A 15,100-nucleotide genomic window follows, 5' to 3' on the forward strand; every position below is an offset into this window, starting at 1 on the left:
GTGAGGGCAGGCTGACCTCAGGTGGGATGAAGGATTTTAATTCTGGCTGAGACCTTTTGCAGACAGTGCAGGGGCAGGGGACAGAGAAAGCTTTCAGCAAAGAGGCACCTGGGACTGGCAGTTGAAGTTAGTAGATGTCATATAAGATTTTGATCACATAAGTGGTATGAATATATAAATTATCCACTTTGTCTTTGCTGAGAAATTTCGTTGCAGTCAGATCTGACTTTCTCCTTGTACCATGATTTAGGGCATTTTCTCCCCTACCCCTGATTGATAAGTGTTGAGAAAATGCAAAATTAACCATAAATAAAGTATAGAATAGCTAGAAAATGCTGTCCCCCCCCCCACACACACACACAAAAGCTGTCAAATGGACATGGGGCTTGCTTTCCTTTCTTAGTTCATAAATATAAGGATTAGATAGATAGTAGCTATTTCTTAAGTCTTGTGGTTATCAATCAAGGGTGAAACCAAGTAGTTCAGAGGCTATTTGGGAAATAGACTCCATCTCTAAGCTTCCAGAACTCTAATGCCCACCTGTTTCTTTCCCAGGAGCCATTTATTGAAACTCGCCAGGATGGTGTCTCTCGCAGATTCATCCCCCCTGCCAGGTGCCTACTACTCCTTGGCCCCTCGTTCCTTGCTAGTCAAATTTTAATTAAAGGCAGAAATTGAGACCTGGGGCTAGGTGATGTAGACAAATCATCACCCAGCCTGTTGGCTCTTCTAGAAAAAAAATGTATTCCCTTATTCCTGGCCTAGTATTAAGTTTTTCATGAAGCCATTCACACAGTGGGAAGGGATAGTAGCTTAAATGTGAAGAATTGAGAAATATTGAAGGAGTGATTGGGCTCTTGAGAAGTTTGAAAATAGCAAATGTGGTCAGATATTCAGATCCTTAGTTCTCATTAATACAGCAAGTTAAAGGTTGCTGACAATGAGTGTAATATTAAAAAAAATAGTCATTCTTAATTCTCCTTCCATTTTCACTATAGACACATGTCAGTTTTTTTGTTGTTGTTGTTGGGTTTTTGGGGTTTGTTTTTATTTTTATTGTATTTTATTTATTTATTTTTTTTTGGTTTTGGTATTGGGGATTTAACCCAAGGACACTTTACCACTGAGCTGCACCCCCAGCCATTTTATTTTTATTTATTTGTTTGTTTGTTTATTTATTTATTTATTGAGACAGGGTTTCACTAAGTTGCTTAGGGCCTTGCTAAGTTGCTGAGGCTGGCCTCAAACTTGTGATCCTCCTGCCTCAGCCTCCTGAGTCATTGGGATTACAGGCGTGCACCACCATGCCTGGCCATATATCAGTTTTTGGTGCTCCCTCTCCTTCCTTAGTCCATCCAGGCCAACCTTTTGCTGTGGAAGACCAATATGACCTTCTCTTGGGAGAGAGGTGCCCTTGGGAGGTGAGGCTAGGAATGGATGTGTGCCTTGAGGCCCCTCACCTGGTGCTTGAGAGTCTCTGCCACTGGCAGCACAGTAGGTGGAGGAGACCTCTCTGCTCCCTCATGTGGCCCATGGGCGGGGGGCTGTCTGCAGGATGATGTCTACAGAAAGTGCTAACAGCTTCACTCTGATCGGGGAGGCATCTGATGGCGGCACTATGGAGAATCTCAGCCGAAGACTAAAGGCAAGTCGGCCTCATTCCAATGTCAAGCAGTTGAACCAATTGGTAGAGGGTGTGGCTGGGCAGGTATTATAAAGGAGACCCTACCCCACCTCTCCAACACTTCCAGGTCACTGGGGACCTTTTTGACATCATGTCGGGCCAGACAGATGTGGATCACCCACTGTGTGAAGAATGCACAGATACTCTTTTAGACCAGCTGGATACTCAGCTCAATGTTACTGAAAATGAGTGTCAGAACTACAAGTGAGTGTCTCCAGAGCCAGGGCTCAACAACTAAGACCTGGGTCTGGAAGGCTATTTATCCCTTAGCCAAGGCTTTACTGCACTTGGAACACACAGAACAACAGGTTCCTTTGGTAAGTATATTCTGCCTGCATCCTCGGCAGATGCTGTCTGGAAATCCTAGAACAAATGAATGAGGATGACAGTGAACAACTACAGAGAGAGCTGAAGGAGCTGGCACTAGAGGAGGAAAGACTGATCCAGGAGTTGGAAGATGTGGAAAAGAACCGCAAGGTAGTGGCAGAAAATCTGGAGAAGGTCCAGGCTGAGGCTGAGAGACTGGATCAGGAGGAAGCTCAGTGAGTGCTCACCCTGTTCTGTCTTCCTGCCCTCCAGGCACCAGGAGAGGGAAGGGTTCCCAGCTGAATGTGTCTGATTAGTTTTGTAAACTGTAGCTGGCTGTCATTTGGCAGCATGTCTGCTCCAGATCCTGCATGTTGTTTCCAGGCCCTGTTTCTAGAGGATTGTTTGGAAGGTTGTATATGAAGAGTCAGCATGATCAAGTGAAAAGGTGTTGGTTAGAGAGTGCCAGCACCAGAACACTGGTTTTGGTTCTGTCCTCGAGAGAATGGGCCTATTTGGATAATATACTTTGCAGCCATCATCTGGAAAGATGAGCCTATTGGCCTACATTTGTTCCCTCCCAGAGCAAAAGTTTCATGGGTGTTGTTTTTGTTTGTTTTGTTTTTTGTGGTACTGGGGCTTGAACCCAGGGGTGCTCTACCGTTGAGCTACACCCCCAGCCCTTTAAATTCTGTTTTGAGGCAGGATCTTGCTATGTTGCTGAGACTGGCTTTCAGCTTGATCTCCTCCTATCTAAGCCTCCAAGTAGCTGGGATTACAGGCATGTGCCACCATGCCTGGCTCATGGATATTCTTGACCTGAGAGAACCCTCTGTTGAATGGAGGACATAACAGTGTCTGCACTAAATTTGGGGAAATGAAGGAAAGAGAAAAAATGTCAATTTTTCACAGTGATATAAAAGTTGCACTGGAAATGGTGTATACTAACTACTTAAAGGATAATAAGTGTAGAAGTGAAGTTATAGGGGCCAATTATTGCCAGTTCATGAGAGAAGCCCGTCTTAATGCATTCACCTCACTTTTGAAAAAGATTGGAAATATCATCAGAGTTTTTTGGTCTAGTTCAGAAGAGTCTTTTTTCCTCCACCTTTACGCATATGGGCCAGCTGGAATTTGAGACATTTGTTTTCCTCCTAGGTAAAGGCATGTATGTTCCTGAGAGGGATCTATGCCAAATATAGAAAATTCTGTAACTAAATGTAACTGTAATCATTAGAATAAGTTGTTCAGACGTGTGATTGGAGAGAAATCAGTCCCCAAACTAACAGTCTTCAATGGCCCCCTTTGCTCTCACAGGTATCAGAGAGAATATAGTGAATTTAAACGACAACAGCTAGAGCTGGATGATGAGCTGAAGAGTGTAGAAAATCAGATGCGGTATGCCCAGATGCAGCTGGACAAGCTGAAGAAAACCAACGTCTTTAATGCAACCTTCCATATCTGGTAATGAGGCTGGAGATATGTCTGGGCAGCACTACCAACGTGGACCTTAGCAGTTGACTACTAAGTCATGGTGTCTGACTCCCCTAAAAGAGAGATTGTAGATCATCTTCACCCCATCTTAAGTTTCTGTCATTCCTTGTGATGGGATAGGCACAATCAAGGGCTTAGAATTCTAGAGCTTGGTGATATCTACTCATCCAAGGAAAGGGAAGGATCTGAGTCTTCCAGCCACTAAGTGAGGACCTGGTCAGCTTCCTGGTAATTTCTTACCCCAAGGTCTTTCATGTATTCATTTCATGTTTTATCCACTTAGCTAGTAACTGTTGGTGTGCCTACCTTTTGTAGGGGCTGTACCAGAAAGGCCACAGCAGACAATATGCAGTCTACCTTCAGGTTACTTATAATCTGGTGGAAGGGATAGATAAATAGTAGGCAAGGATAATACAGTATGAGAAGGGTGCTGTGGGAACTTTACCCAATTCAGGGAGGCAGCATGAAAATTCCCCCTAGAGGTTGATGGTTTAGTTGAGAGGTGAAGAAGATGTCTGCAGAGGGGGAGTTGTTCCTGGCAGAGAGAACATCATGTGCAAAAAAAATAGGAATGAGGGTGTGGTAAATTCAAAGAAATGAAAGGAGCTTATTGTGACTGAAGATTGAGTGTAAAGGGGTAAGTGATTGGATATGAAATTAGAGAGTTACCATTTCCTAAAGGATCTTGTAGACCTCATTAAGGGGTTTGCACTTGATCCAAAAGGCAGAAGGAACAATTGAAGCATTTCAGATGAGGAACTGACATCATTGAATTTTTATTTATAAGGAGAGCCTTACCTACTATGTGAGAAATGACTGGGAGAAGTAGATTAAGGAAATTTGTCAGTAGGAATCTAGACAGGAAAACAGTGGTTGGAAAGAAGAAGACATAAGAGCAGTTGAGTTGGAGATAAGTGGACAGATTTAAGAGATTGAGGAGTTAAGATCAATAGAATTTGATGGGTTTTGCTGGGAGGGAGCTGAGAGAGAGCATTCAGTGGTGACACCCAGGTTTTTGCTTTGGCTTCTGCGAAGCTAGGAGAAAGTTGATGACTCAAGTTTTGGGCATGTATTTAAAAGGCCAAGTAGATGTTGAATACATGAATCTGAAGATAGGGAGAGAAATTTATGCTGATTTGGGAGTGAGAGTGGGAAATCTCAGAAGTTTTATTAATCCCTGTATTTTCCTTCTACCTTTCTGCCTTCCTCTACAGGCACAGTGGACAATTTGGCACAATTAATAACTTCAGACTGGGTCGTCTGCCCAGTGTTCCTGTGGAATGGAATGAGATTAATGCTGCTTGGGGTCAGACAGTGTTGCTGCTTCACGCCCTGGCCAATAAGATGGGTCTGAAATTTCAGAGGTGAGAAACAGTCCTTCCTTGGGGTGTGGTGTATCTTTGACATAATCTGTATCTCCCACCTGCTACTTCTCTCTACTGTGGCAGGAGCCCTTGCTGCCAGCAGACTGAGAATTTTCTGTGGGTAGAGGCTCTGTCTGCATGAGGTTCTTCCTTTATCACAGGGCTCGTTCCACTGATAGAGCAGTCATCAAGCTATATGATGGGAGTGGTGGTCCCCAACTTGTAGTCTCTAGAACCTTAGTGTCCCTCAAGACACTAAGTTTCAGGGGTTTTTGTTGTTTTACGGTACTGGGGATTGAACCCAGGGTCTCATGCATGCTTGGCAAGCACTCTACCACTGAGTTAACAGCTCCAGCACTTTTTATTTTTAAAAATATTTTTTAGTTACAGATGGACACAGTACCTTTGTTTTATTTATTCATTTTTATGTGGATTAAACCTAGTGTCTCACACATGCCAGGCAGGTGCTCCATCACTGAGCTACAACCCCAGCCCCCCTTTTTATTTTATTTTATTTTATTTTTTTTTTTTAGAGAGAGAGAGAGAGAATTTTTTAATATTTATTTTTTAGTTCTCAGCGGACACAACATCTTTGTTGGCATGTGGTGCTGAGGATTGAACCCGGGCCGCACGCATTCCAGGCGAGCGCGCTACCGCTTGAGCCACAATCCAGCCCCTTATTTTATTTTTAAAATTTATTTTTTTAATATTTATTTTTTAGGTGTAGATGGACACACACAATGCCTTTATTTTTATGTGGTGCTGAGGATCGAACCCAGATCCCTCCCATGCTAGGCGAGTGCTCTACCGCTGAGTCACAATCCCAGCCCCTTTATTTTTTAATTTGAGGCAGAATCTCACTAACTTGCAATCATCCTGCCTCAGCCTCCTGAGTAGCTTGGGTTATAAGCATGTGCCACTGAAACTAGCTCAGTTTTTTCTAAATTCTAAACTAAAACATATATTAGTTCATGAAGGCCCCCAGATAGTTATATAATAAATGTAATTTTTTCAGTAAACAAAATCTTTTAAACATGGATCTATGGGCAGCTTGGAGAGAGGGTTGGGAATAATAAAAGAGTCCTTGGGTAGGATGCAGATCAAAAATCTACAATTTCCCATTACTCTTTAGGAGTCCTGTATCCATCTCTGTCTGCATCTTGATTTTAGGTATCGACTTGTTCCCTATGGAAATCATTCATATCTGGAGTCTCTGACAGACAAATCTAAGGTACTATGGGAGGCCCCTTTTTCACTGGAATAGAGTTCCTATTCCTCCTAACAAAGTGGTTTAGTTTGATATTGGTATTATTTTCTTTCTTAAAATGAGATAATCAAAGAGTCAATGTCTTGTTCAGGCTTAGCTCTTTGGGGCTTATAGAGAAAAATTAGGTTTTTAGAACTTGTTGAGAAGGAATTTGGGCAGATCAGAGGAGAATGTATGTACTAGGATGGAGAAGGAGTCACTGTGAGGTAAAGTACATTTGCACTGATGGGAAAGTAGTTCTAGGTGCCTTGTTAATTGTATTTGTTCAAGGTTATGGAAGATACAGCCCAGCCCCGATCTTGTTGCCAGTGGATACAGACAGAATATGACTTGAAAGATTGATAGGACTTAGAACAATCTCTGGTGGCCTTTCTTTGCTTCCATTCAGTTTTCTTTTCTTGGACAGGAGCTGCCATTATATTGTTCTGGGGGTTTGCGGTTTTTCTGGGACAACAAGTTTGACCATGCAATGGTAGCTTTCCTGGACTGTGTGCAGCAATTCAAAGAAGAGGTGGAGAAAGGTGAAACACGATTTTGTCTTCCTTACAGGTCAGTATCCCCCAGTACCAAATGAGCTTGTAGTGGGACCCAGCAGAACAGAATTGAGGGACAGTCAGAACAGAGGCGAAAACACACAGATGGGGGGAAAGCAAAACATGATGTGGAAAGCACGTGATACTGATGGGCAAGACGGATCCAATACTGCAAGCTAGATAGTGTGACACCTGGTCCTATAGTAATAGAATGTTGTTTTTGGTGGTTTTGGAGATTTTCTTGGCACAAATCTCAAGCCTGATTTCAGGAAGCTTTTTCCTTGAAACCTTTGGAAATATACAGGAACGCTTTGGGTCAGATTTGGAGGAGCCTCGTAATAGGTGGAAACCCTAGTTCAAGAGAGAAAGCTTAAGCCACTCCTATCACCCTGAAATAAAGCATTTTTTCTTTTGCTTTCTTCACCCTTTATTATGAGTTCAGGGATGGCCTAGGAAAACAATGTACTGTAACCCTCACTTACCCCTGCGCTTCTGGCTTCTCATGTGTTTGGGTGTGTGTCTTGTCCCTGTACTCCACAATGACAATGAAGCTCTTGTGACAGCCTTCTTGATTTTTGGCTTTCAAGCAAATCCAAAATACACTACCATTTCTCGCCAAGAGTTCTTTATTAGATGACGTGAATGGTCCCATGATCAAATCCCTGTCCATTTGCTTGAACTGACTTAACTCAGATCTCAGTTACTAATGAGTTCTGCTGTGTCCATCTGCAGGATGGATGTGGAAAAAGGCAAGATTGAAGACACAGGAGGCAGTGGCGGCTCCTATTCCATCAAAACCCAGTTTAACTCTGAGGAACAGTGGACAAAAGCTCTCAAGTTCATGCTGACGAATCTTAAGTGGGGTCTTGCTTGGGTATCCTCACAGTTTTATAATAAATGACTTTCTTGTTTTCTTAGGATACTTGTCTTAAAGGCTTTAAATTTTGTTTTTGTTTGCAAAAAAAGAAAAAGTTTTAAATTTGGAAAATATTAAACAGCACATGTTTACAATACCAAAAGAGATAAAAGCCACTTTATTTTAAAATATCATATGACAGATAATTTCCAGAGCTACAACATGCCATGTATAGTTACCAGCCCTTGTCACAATTTCGCTCCTAATCCCATGCCTTCTCTTCCCTTTATCCCCTGAACAAACAACTAATTTAAGTTTGCTTTTTTTTTTCTTTGAGTTGAACTGAGACTGGTGTGTTTTCACTGGATTTTATCTCTCTCAACTTCCTGCACTTAAAATATGAAATACAAGCTTTTGTCTCCACTGAGACGATGAGATGTTTGAAATACACAGTTGGATAACGTGGGAAAATGACATCTAAGCTTTGCCTGGTCACCATGTGATGTGATCAGAAGCTTGAAATTTAACACTTCTCACTCAGTTCAAGTACTGAATGCCTATTTTGCTCTGTGTTAAGAATAACGTTATGAAATGGTGTTTGATACTGTTTGAGACATTATGGAGAAATTTATTTGTAATAAAATTTTGCTATAGTCTAATAACTGTCCAGAGGTGTACTGTTGAGTTTTTCTTTAACTAAAATAGAGTACTTTGTATTCTGGGAGAATTGAATTCAAGTGCAGATATGTGGAAATTCTTTTGAAACATGTTTAGAGATGGTATGGTTTTAGAAAAAACAAAAAGTAGTGAAAATAGCTATAGAGAAAGCCCTGTTTGTGTAGACCTTGATAACAGAGAGAAACATTAAACTAAGGAGAAATAAATAAACACTATCTCCTTGATACTTAGTCAAGGTCACCAGATAGTCTGTTTTGAGACTCCGGTTATGCTAATCTCTATGTCTTATTGTCCTGATTAATGAAATTAAGTCAAAAGCTATGAATATACTCTTAAATAAAAATGAACCAACTTCACTAATCTATATCCTCCAAGCTCTTTGACACTTTTAGTTTTATATGACAAAAAGGACATTCTTATCCACCCTGACTCTCTGATGTAAGAAAATGTGCATGAATTTGGAATAACACCCAGGTGTGGTGGCACTCACAATAATCCAGCTACTTCGAAGACTGAAGCAGGAAGATTGCCAAATTTGAGACCAACCTGAGCAATTTAGCAAGACCCTGTTTCAAAATGGAAAATAAAAAGTATTGGGAATATAGCTCAATAGTGGAGCATTTGCCTAGCATACCAGAAGGTCCTGCATTCAATCCCTATTATGCAAAAAAAAAAAAAAAAAAAAAAAAAGAATACAAAATACAGTTCAAAAGAGACTTGGAACTTTTGTACACTGAGTATGAAAGTAAACAAAGGGAGGGATGAGTACAGTGATGGAAGGCTGTTTATATTTGGTGGATTCAGCCTGCATCATGTGTTAGAGGAAGCAGCAGCCTTCAGAGCTCTGGCTGCCAGGTGGGGAGGAACAGGCTGCTGTCGCCCTGGAGTGTTGGCTCCCACGCTGTGAGTCAGGATTGCATAAGAGAACTCAGCAATGCTCTCCGAAGCAATACCAGTGATGCTCTGCAAATGTTCCACAACCTTCACAAATAGAGACAGATTTTGTATTACTAAATAATCTCAATGTGTTTTGTGCACATGTGCATGCGCACATGCACACAAACACACACTGCTTGGGATGTTCTCTTAAGCCAAATATAAACTTTTTTCATTTCTCTGAACTTATGGGGAAGAGTCCAGATTCCAGTGTTTGCCAGTGGCCAAATTACATTAGGATACCTTTGTCCTGCTAGTGTTGGCATGGAAATTTTCTGTGGACATATCCCTCTACTGGAGATAAGTTTTGAGAATATAAGGGGGATATTTAGGCTTTAACATTTCTTTTGGGGGAGGATATACTTATTAGACTTTAAACATAATAGTGGGTCAGAATTTTAAAGGGAAATGAACATGCTAAATTTGAGCATCTATTTCCAATTTCATAAGGGAAAAACTAGAGAAAATATTTCAATCCTGCCTTAGTTTTTCCCCTCCCAAATCCTGTTCAATCACCCCAGTTCTGGGTCTTGGCACCTATCTTTTATAGGTTGTCTTCTGTTTAACTGATGGAGAAATGCTTTCTATTAAATTAATTCTGGCCATGCTGGTCCTGCTCAGTGATGCATACCTGGCTCCAACACTCATGGTTTTGGATGAAAGCACTTGCTGCAATGATTCCTACTGCCAACAGCATGAAGTCTTCCTTTACTGAAATAAACTTTTCCCTGAGTGATTAAAACCATATTAATTTTGGAGCTAGAAAGAAATTTCCAAATCCTTGATCTTCCAACTTACACTATAAATTGCTTATATTGATCATCTTGGATGTTTTGAGACATGGAAGGAAATGGTCAAGTAATAGCTAATTGACCTGCTCCCCTATACTCCCCCAACTCAACTGGCATTAAAACATGCCCTCATGTCTTTGAGTGATAAGGCTTTTTATTGTTCCATCTGTCTCCCTAACAAATGTATCTGTAAGGCCTTTGAGCAGCCTGAATTTACAGTAATCAAAAACTTTTGTTCAAGTTGCAACCGTATGACTGTTTCCCCCCCCCAAGTAACTATAAAAACAGTTTACTAACCTAAAATTATAAGCAGCTATAAAGAAAAACCTAGGAAAGTAAGTTAATTACTTGAAGTAATTTAAATCCAGAAGTAAAAGCTTTTAGAGTTTTCCTGATTGGGTTCAGTCATCTGCATCCAAGCAACATTTAAAAAGTTAATAAGAACCAGTAACCTGTGTAGGTTTTCAGTGGACTAGATGCCTTACTAGGGTAATTCCATTCTCCACAATCTTGTGATCTATCCCCCATTCCCTGTTCCTGGAAGGAGCCAACCCTAGAGGAGTTGCTTACCCTTGGAGTTGACTGGGCGTAGAGTTCTCAATTGAAGCCCTCAGCAAACTTTCATATATGGGTTCATGTAGAAGATAGACCAGGTCAAGCAGGGTCAGGCAGGTTGCATGCAGCTGTGTTGCTGGGACCAAACAACCATTGTATCCTAGATGGAGTGTGAGCAGAGTAGGAAACATTAAGTGGTTGTACTCTAATTGTACTGACAATTGTCTTATGACATAAAGCTGTTTAGCTACTAATGTGCTTCCTGGTTCCTACATTCTATAAGCAAGTCAGTTGTAAAGGACAAAGGGACAGGTAGAGAACCTCCATCTATAGTATACATACAATTACAGTATTTGTTCCTATCTTATGTTTCCATAAAATCAACCCTTAGATCCTGCAATAAGAAAGTACCTAGCGAGTCCAAACAGAAACCAGTTTCTGAGACTTCTGGCTCCTTCCCCTATCAGGTGCTGGAGGGGACACCTTTTTCAGTCATTTAGAGACAATATCAGCTTCCTGCTGCTCCTCATTGGCAAGTTCTGCCTGCTGTTCCCACACCCCAGGCACGTATTTTTATTGCCTTCTATGGAAATCTCCAACCCACATTTCTTGACACAACAAAGTACCTAAAACCTCTAGGAGCATTTCTACATATGCCAGGGGAGTGGGTAGATTGATTTGAAAGTTCAGGGACTTCAAAACATCAAGCTCTGACTCCAGCAGTTCTTCTTTAGTGTATAGATACCCCAGAGCCTGGAGGAAATTCAAGACTGTAATGTTGCTGATTATCTGAGCAAAGAAGAACAAAACAGGGAGGGAGAGAAGGATGTCAGGATATAGGTCATCTTATCTTGGCAGACTGTACTAAGTTCTTCACAGCCCAACCCATGCCTTCATTACTAATCTCCCCTCTTGGTAATTCTCTTAAACTCTATGCTTATTGCACAGAATGTTTGCTGTTCCCAAATCTACCAAACTGCTTCCTGGACCTAGATCTTACTTTCTTCCCTCCCCTTCTTCTCTCCCTGCCCTCCCTAACCCTCTTTTCTTGGGATTCACTCTTCTGCCACCCACCCCTACTTCAAGAAATCATATTCTCTAAATACACTTCCTTAACTCTCTAAGGCCAATGAGGTAGTCTCACCCTCTATTGTTTATATTAATCATAGCACCTTTTTACCCTGCTTGCATATTTGTCTTTTCTTATTAGATAATAAATTCCTTGAGAACACAGATAATATATTTACTGTTGTGGCCGTGGTACCTAGTGCAACATCTGGCCATAGGAGAAACTTAAAAAATTTAATGTCATTTTTCTGCACAGGCACTGGGTAGTCATGTGGTAACATTTTATCCCTTTTAAATGTAATACTTTTCCTTAAATGGTGATAGGTATGTTGGCAAATCAGGCATCTTATGCAAACTGTCCTTGAATCCAAGGAGAGGAAAGGTGACCTGTATGAATGATGGCATCTGTCCAGTAATTATACTTTGGGAACAGAACCTCAGGTTATTTAATAACTACTTCGGTGTGTGTGTGTGTGTGTGTGTGTGTGTGTGTGTGTGTGTGTGTGTGTTTAGGAGGTATGCTTAGGAAACAATTACACTCTGGAATTTCCACATGAGCAGTACCACCTGGCCTAGGAATGGGTTTCTGAGCCACCTTCAATGAACTGGTTTCTTTCTAACACTCAGGTGCCCACAAGCTACCCCAGCTCCTTACTTTGTAGTGGAAGGAAAGTTTGCTGGCCAGCTGAACACATGACACCAGGCGAAGGATAAACTTATTGAAAAGCTGCTCTTTCAGAGCCCTCCAATTCTGAGACTCTGTCTTCTCATTACCCCTCAGCTGGATTGTAGCTTGCCTACAGATGTTCTCTGCCTGCTTAACCATAAACCTGCAAGGAAGGGAGAGGGAGAGGAGAGAACCCACACTTAAACTAAAGGGAGTTTGTGCTTCAAACTATGCTATATTTTAACTTCCGGTACAAGTGCTGGCTAAGAAATTTATACTTGCAAGTAAAAGAGAGAGGATGTAAGAGTAAGGGGCAACTAGTACTTTTCTGTTTTGTTTTTCAGTACTGAGGATTGAACCTAGGAGTGCTCTACCACTGAGCTGCTTTTTGAGACAGTCTCAAGTTGCTGAGGCTAGTCTCAAATTTGCCATCCTCCTGCCTCAGCCTCCCAAGTTCCTGATATTATAGGCATGCACCGCCTCCTCTGGATGAAAAAAAATTTTTTTTTTAAGATTTAGGCACATTAGCCATTCTGAGAAGTACCACTCACAAAGGCTCAGGGTTTTACCTTTCTAGGATTTCTACAGCTTGGTAGCTCACAGATTTCTCCAAACACCATTGTTCAGACAGGAGAAAAATAAACTCTGCCAAAACAGGAAAGAAGAGCTCATTTACAAAATGCAACCAAAGCCACTCTGTGAACTCTTGGTGTTGTGTAAAAGCCATGATGGGACTGAGAAGAGGGTCAAGAGGTTAGAAAGATGAGACAGAAACAACCAAAGCAGAGCTTGATTTCCTTTGCTGCAAGTAAGGCAGATCAGAGGCATGAAAAGGAGGCTGACTGGGTCATGGGCTTCACAAGCGCCCTCAGTAGCCCAAAAGCATTCTTGTGGGTCTCAGCTGATAAAGGCCTTGGCCAGTTACACATAAATATAGCAGCTGCACCATGCTAGGAACTCTCAGCTTCAAGGAAGATTCTCTGATAAAAATCCTAACCTCTATATTCTGTTTTCAGTGGAATATTGGCAGGGAACAGAAAGGTCCCTCCTGGGGCTGTCTTTATAACACTGTTTGTTTAGTAACCACCCTCTGGAGAACTCCCATTGCTTTACAAACAGGATTCACCTTACAGCTGGACACTACCTCCCCTCCACCAGTTTGTTGGGTAAATCTATGGTGGCTGAGCCTCTCCCTAGGAGCAAACTTATTACTGTGGAGTGACTTGTCTTAAAGAGACATACCCTAAATCAGAGCACATAGTTCAATTTAGTGGGAAAGAATCATTGGGAAGGTGAGAAGACCAAGACACTTTGGCAAGATTTTAGTCTGCTTGTTACTCTTTAAAAGAACATCCCCAATATAATTCTATTTAGCTTGCAATATCATTAGAAACAAGGGTAAATGTCCATTTTAGGAAAGAAATCTCCTACAGACCTAAGAACTTTTAACCTTGATGACCAAAGAGTACAGATTGAGTATCTCTTATCTGAAATGCTTTGGACCAGAAGCGTTGCAGACTTCAGGGCTTTTTGGATTTTGTAATATTTGCATCCCTAATCTGAAAATCTGAAATGCTCCAAAATTTTTTATGGGGATTAAGGATGCTCAATCTGTACACATGTAGTTGAATTATCACTTGTCTTTAGAGAAAAATCTCTCTTAAAAAAAAAACTATTTTAAAAAAAGACACATGATCAGTTTAAAGATCTACCCAACACACATTACACACATATATGTACAAAACCTTATTACAGACTACAGCTTTGCTAGCAATGTCCAATGCAGAATAGAATTAAACAATTCAGAAAAAAAAAATACCTAATTGTGTATTACTAGCCAGTCTGGACTTCAGGCTTTATTTCTTAGCAGTTTTGGGGAGTGTGTGTGTGAGCGCACACGTGTTTGTGTGTGTGCGCGCATGCACATGCATGCCTACATGTGTATGTTTACATTTGTTTTGGTTTTGGTCTGAATAATCTAGGCATTCATTTATGGTTTCCATTTTAATTTTCCAAGAAAACAGCTTGGCTTAGGAGGAATAGATGATGGTTACATCTTTCCCTCAATACTGGCTCCACCTCTTCTGCTTACAAACATATTCATATCTGCTATTAAATAAAAAGAAGCTCCCCTACCATGCTCATAAGCTGAGTCTCCATCTCTCTCCTTCCTATCACTGCTGAATTTCTTACACACCCGCTGTTTCCACTTTTGTAACTCTCTAATTTCCTGCAATTTGGCTTCTACTTTCCCCAACTTGCTGAAATGATTATATGTCCAGATTGTTAAATATCGTGGATTTCTTTGCAACCTTCATTCCTGTTGATATTCCTAAAATGTCTGAACCTGCTGACATCATCTTTCTGGAAACTCTCCTCTTGGTTTCCAAAAGTCCTTGTTTCTGCTCCTGTATCCCCAACCACTCCATTCCCTTCACAACTCTTTCACCTATTCTAATTCCCTCAAAACAAAATGTTTCCCAAGGAAATGTCCTTGACCTGCTTTTCTTTTCTCCTACACATTCATCCTCTCCAACAGTTTCAACAATATCATTATGAAGATAACTTGCAAACCTTTATTTCTAGTTCTGACCTACTTCTTTGTGTGTGTGTGTGTGTTTTAAATGATTGGTAAGAGGGGCTGGGGTTATGGTTCAGAGGCAGAGCTGCTCGCCTCGCATGTGTGAGGCCCTGGGTTCGATCCTCAGCACCACATAAAAATAAATAAAGATATCGTGTCCATCTACAACTAAATTTTTTTTAAAAAAATTTTTTAAATGATTGGGAGCTGGGATTATGGCTCAGCAGTAGAGCCCTCACGTAGCACGGGCAAGGCCCTACATTAGAGCCTCAACACCACATAAAAATAAATATATTATATCCAACTACAACTAAAAAATT

General features: G+C 41.0%; 2 protein-coding genes across 3 annotated transcripts in view; one reads left to right on the plus strand and one right to left on the minus strand.

The window, feature by feature from the left end:
* Positions 1-8,171, plus strand: part of LOC101972648 (beclin-1) — a 13,023-nt gene extending 4,852 nt beyond the window's left edge. For both annotated transcript variants that reach the window (XM_005321898.5, XM_040268748.2), the window contains 9 exons: positions 556-614; positions 1,555-1,645; positions 1,752-1,888; positions 2,032-2,226; positions 3,308-3,454; positions 4,699-4,848; positions 6,019-6,079; positions 6,522-6,664; positions 7,381-8,171. In XM_005321898.5, coding sequence (XP_005321955.1) covers positions 556-614; positions 1,555-1,645; positions 1,752-1,888; positions 2,032-2,226; positions 3,308-3,454; positions 4,699-4,848; positions 6,019-6,079; positions 6,522-6,664; positions 7,381-7,549 — 1,152 coding nt within the window. In that variant the 3' untranslated portion in view covers positions 7,550-8,171. The remainder of the gene's footprint in view (positions 1-555; positions 615-1,554; positions 1,646-1,751; positions 1,889-2,031; positions 2,227-3,307; positions 3,455-4,698; positions 4,849-6,018; positions 6,080-6,521; positions 6,665-7,380) is intronic.
* On the minus strand, positions 7,653-15,061 carry LOC144364777 (cyclin N-terminal domain-containing protein 1-like). Its single transcript, XM_078035879.1, has 6 exons — positions 12,769-15,061; positions 12,188-12,362; positions 11,091-11,253; positions 10,480-10,624; positions 9,750-9,846; positions 7,653-9,163 (listed from the first exon to the last, which is right to left on the minus strand). The coding sequence occupies exons 1-6, from the start codon at positions 12,924-12,926 to the stop codon at positions 8,993-8,995; spliced, it is 909 nt and encodes a 302-aa protein (XP_077892005.1). The 5' UTR covers positions 12,927-15,061; the 3' UTR covers positions 7,653-8,992.
* Between the last annotated feature and the right edge of the window lie 39 nt (positions 15,062-15,100).

Source organism: Ictidomys tridecemlineatus, unplaced genomic scaffold (assembly GCF_052094955.1).
Source record: "Ictidomys tridecemlineatus isolate mIctTri1 unplaced genomic scaffold, mIctTri1.hap1 Scaffold_1260, whole genome shotgun sequence".
NCBI classification, from domain to species: domain Eukaryota; kingdom Metazoa; phylum Chordata; class Mammalia; order Rodentia; family Sciuridae; genus Ictidomys; species Ictidomys tridecemlineatus.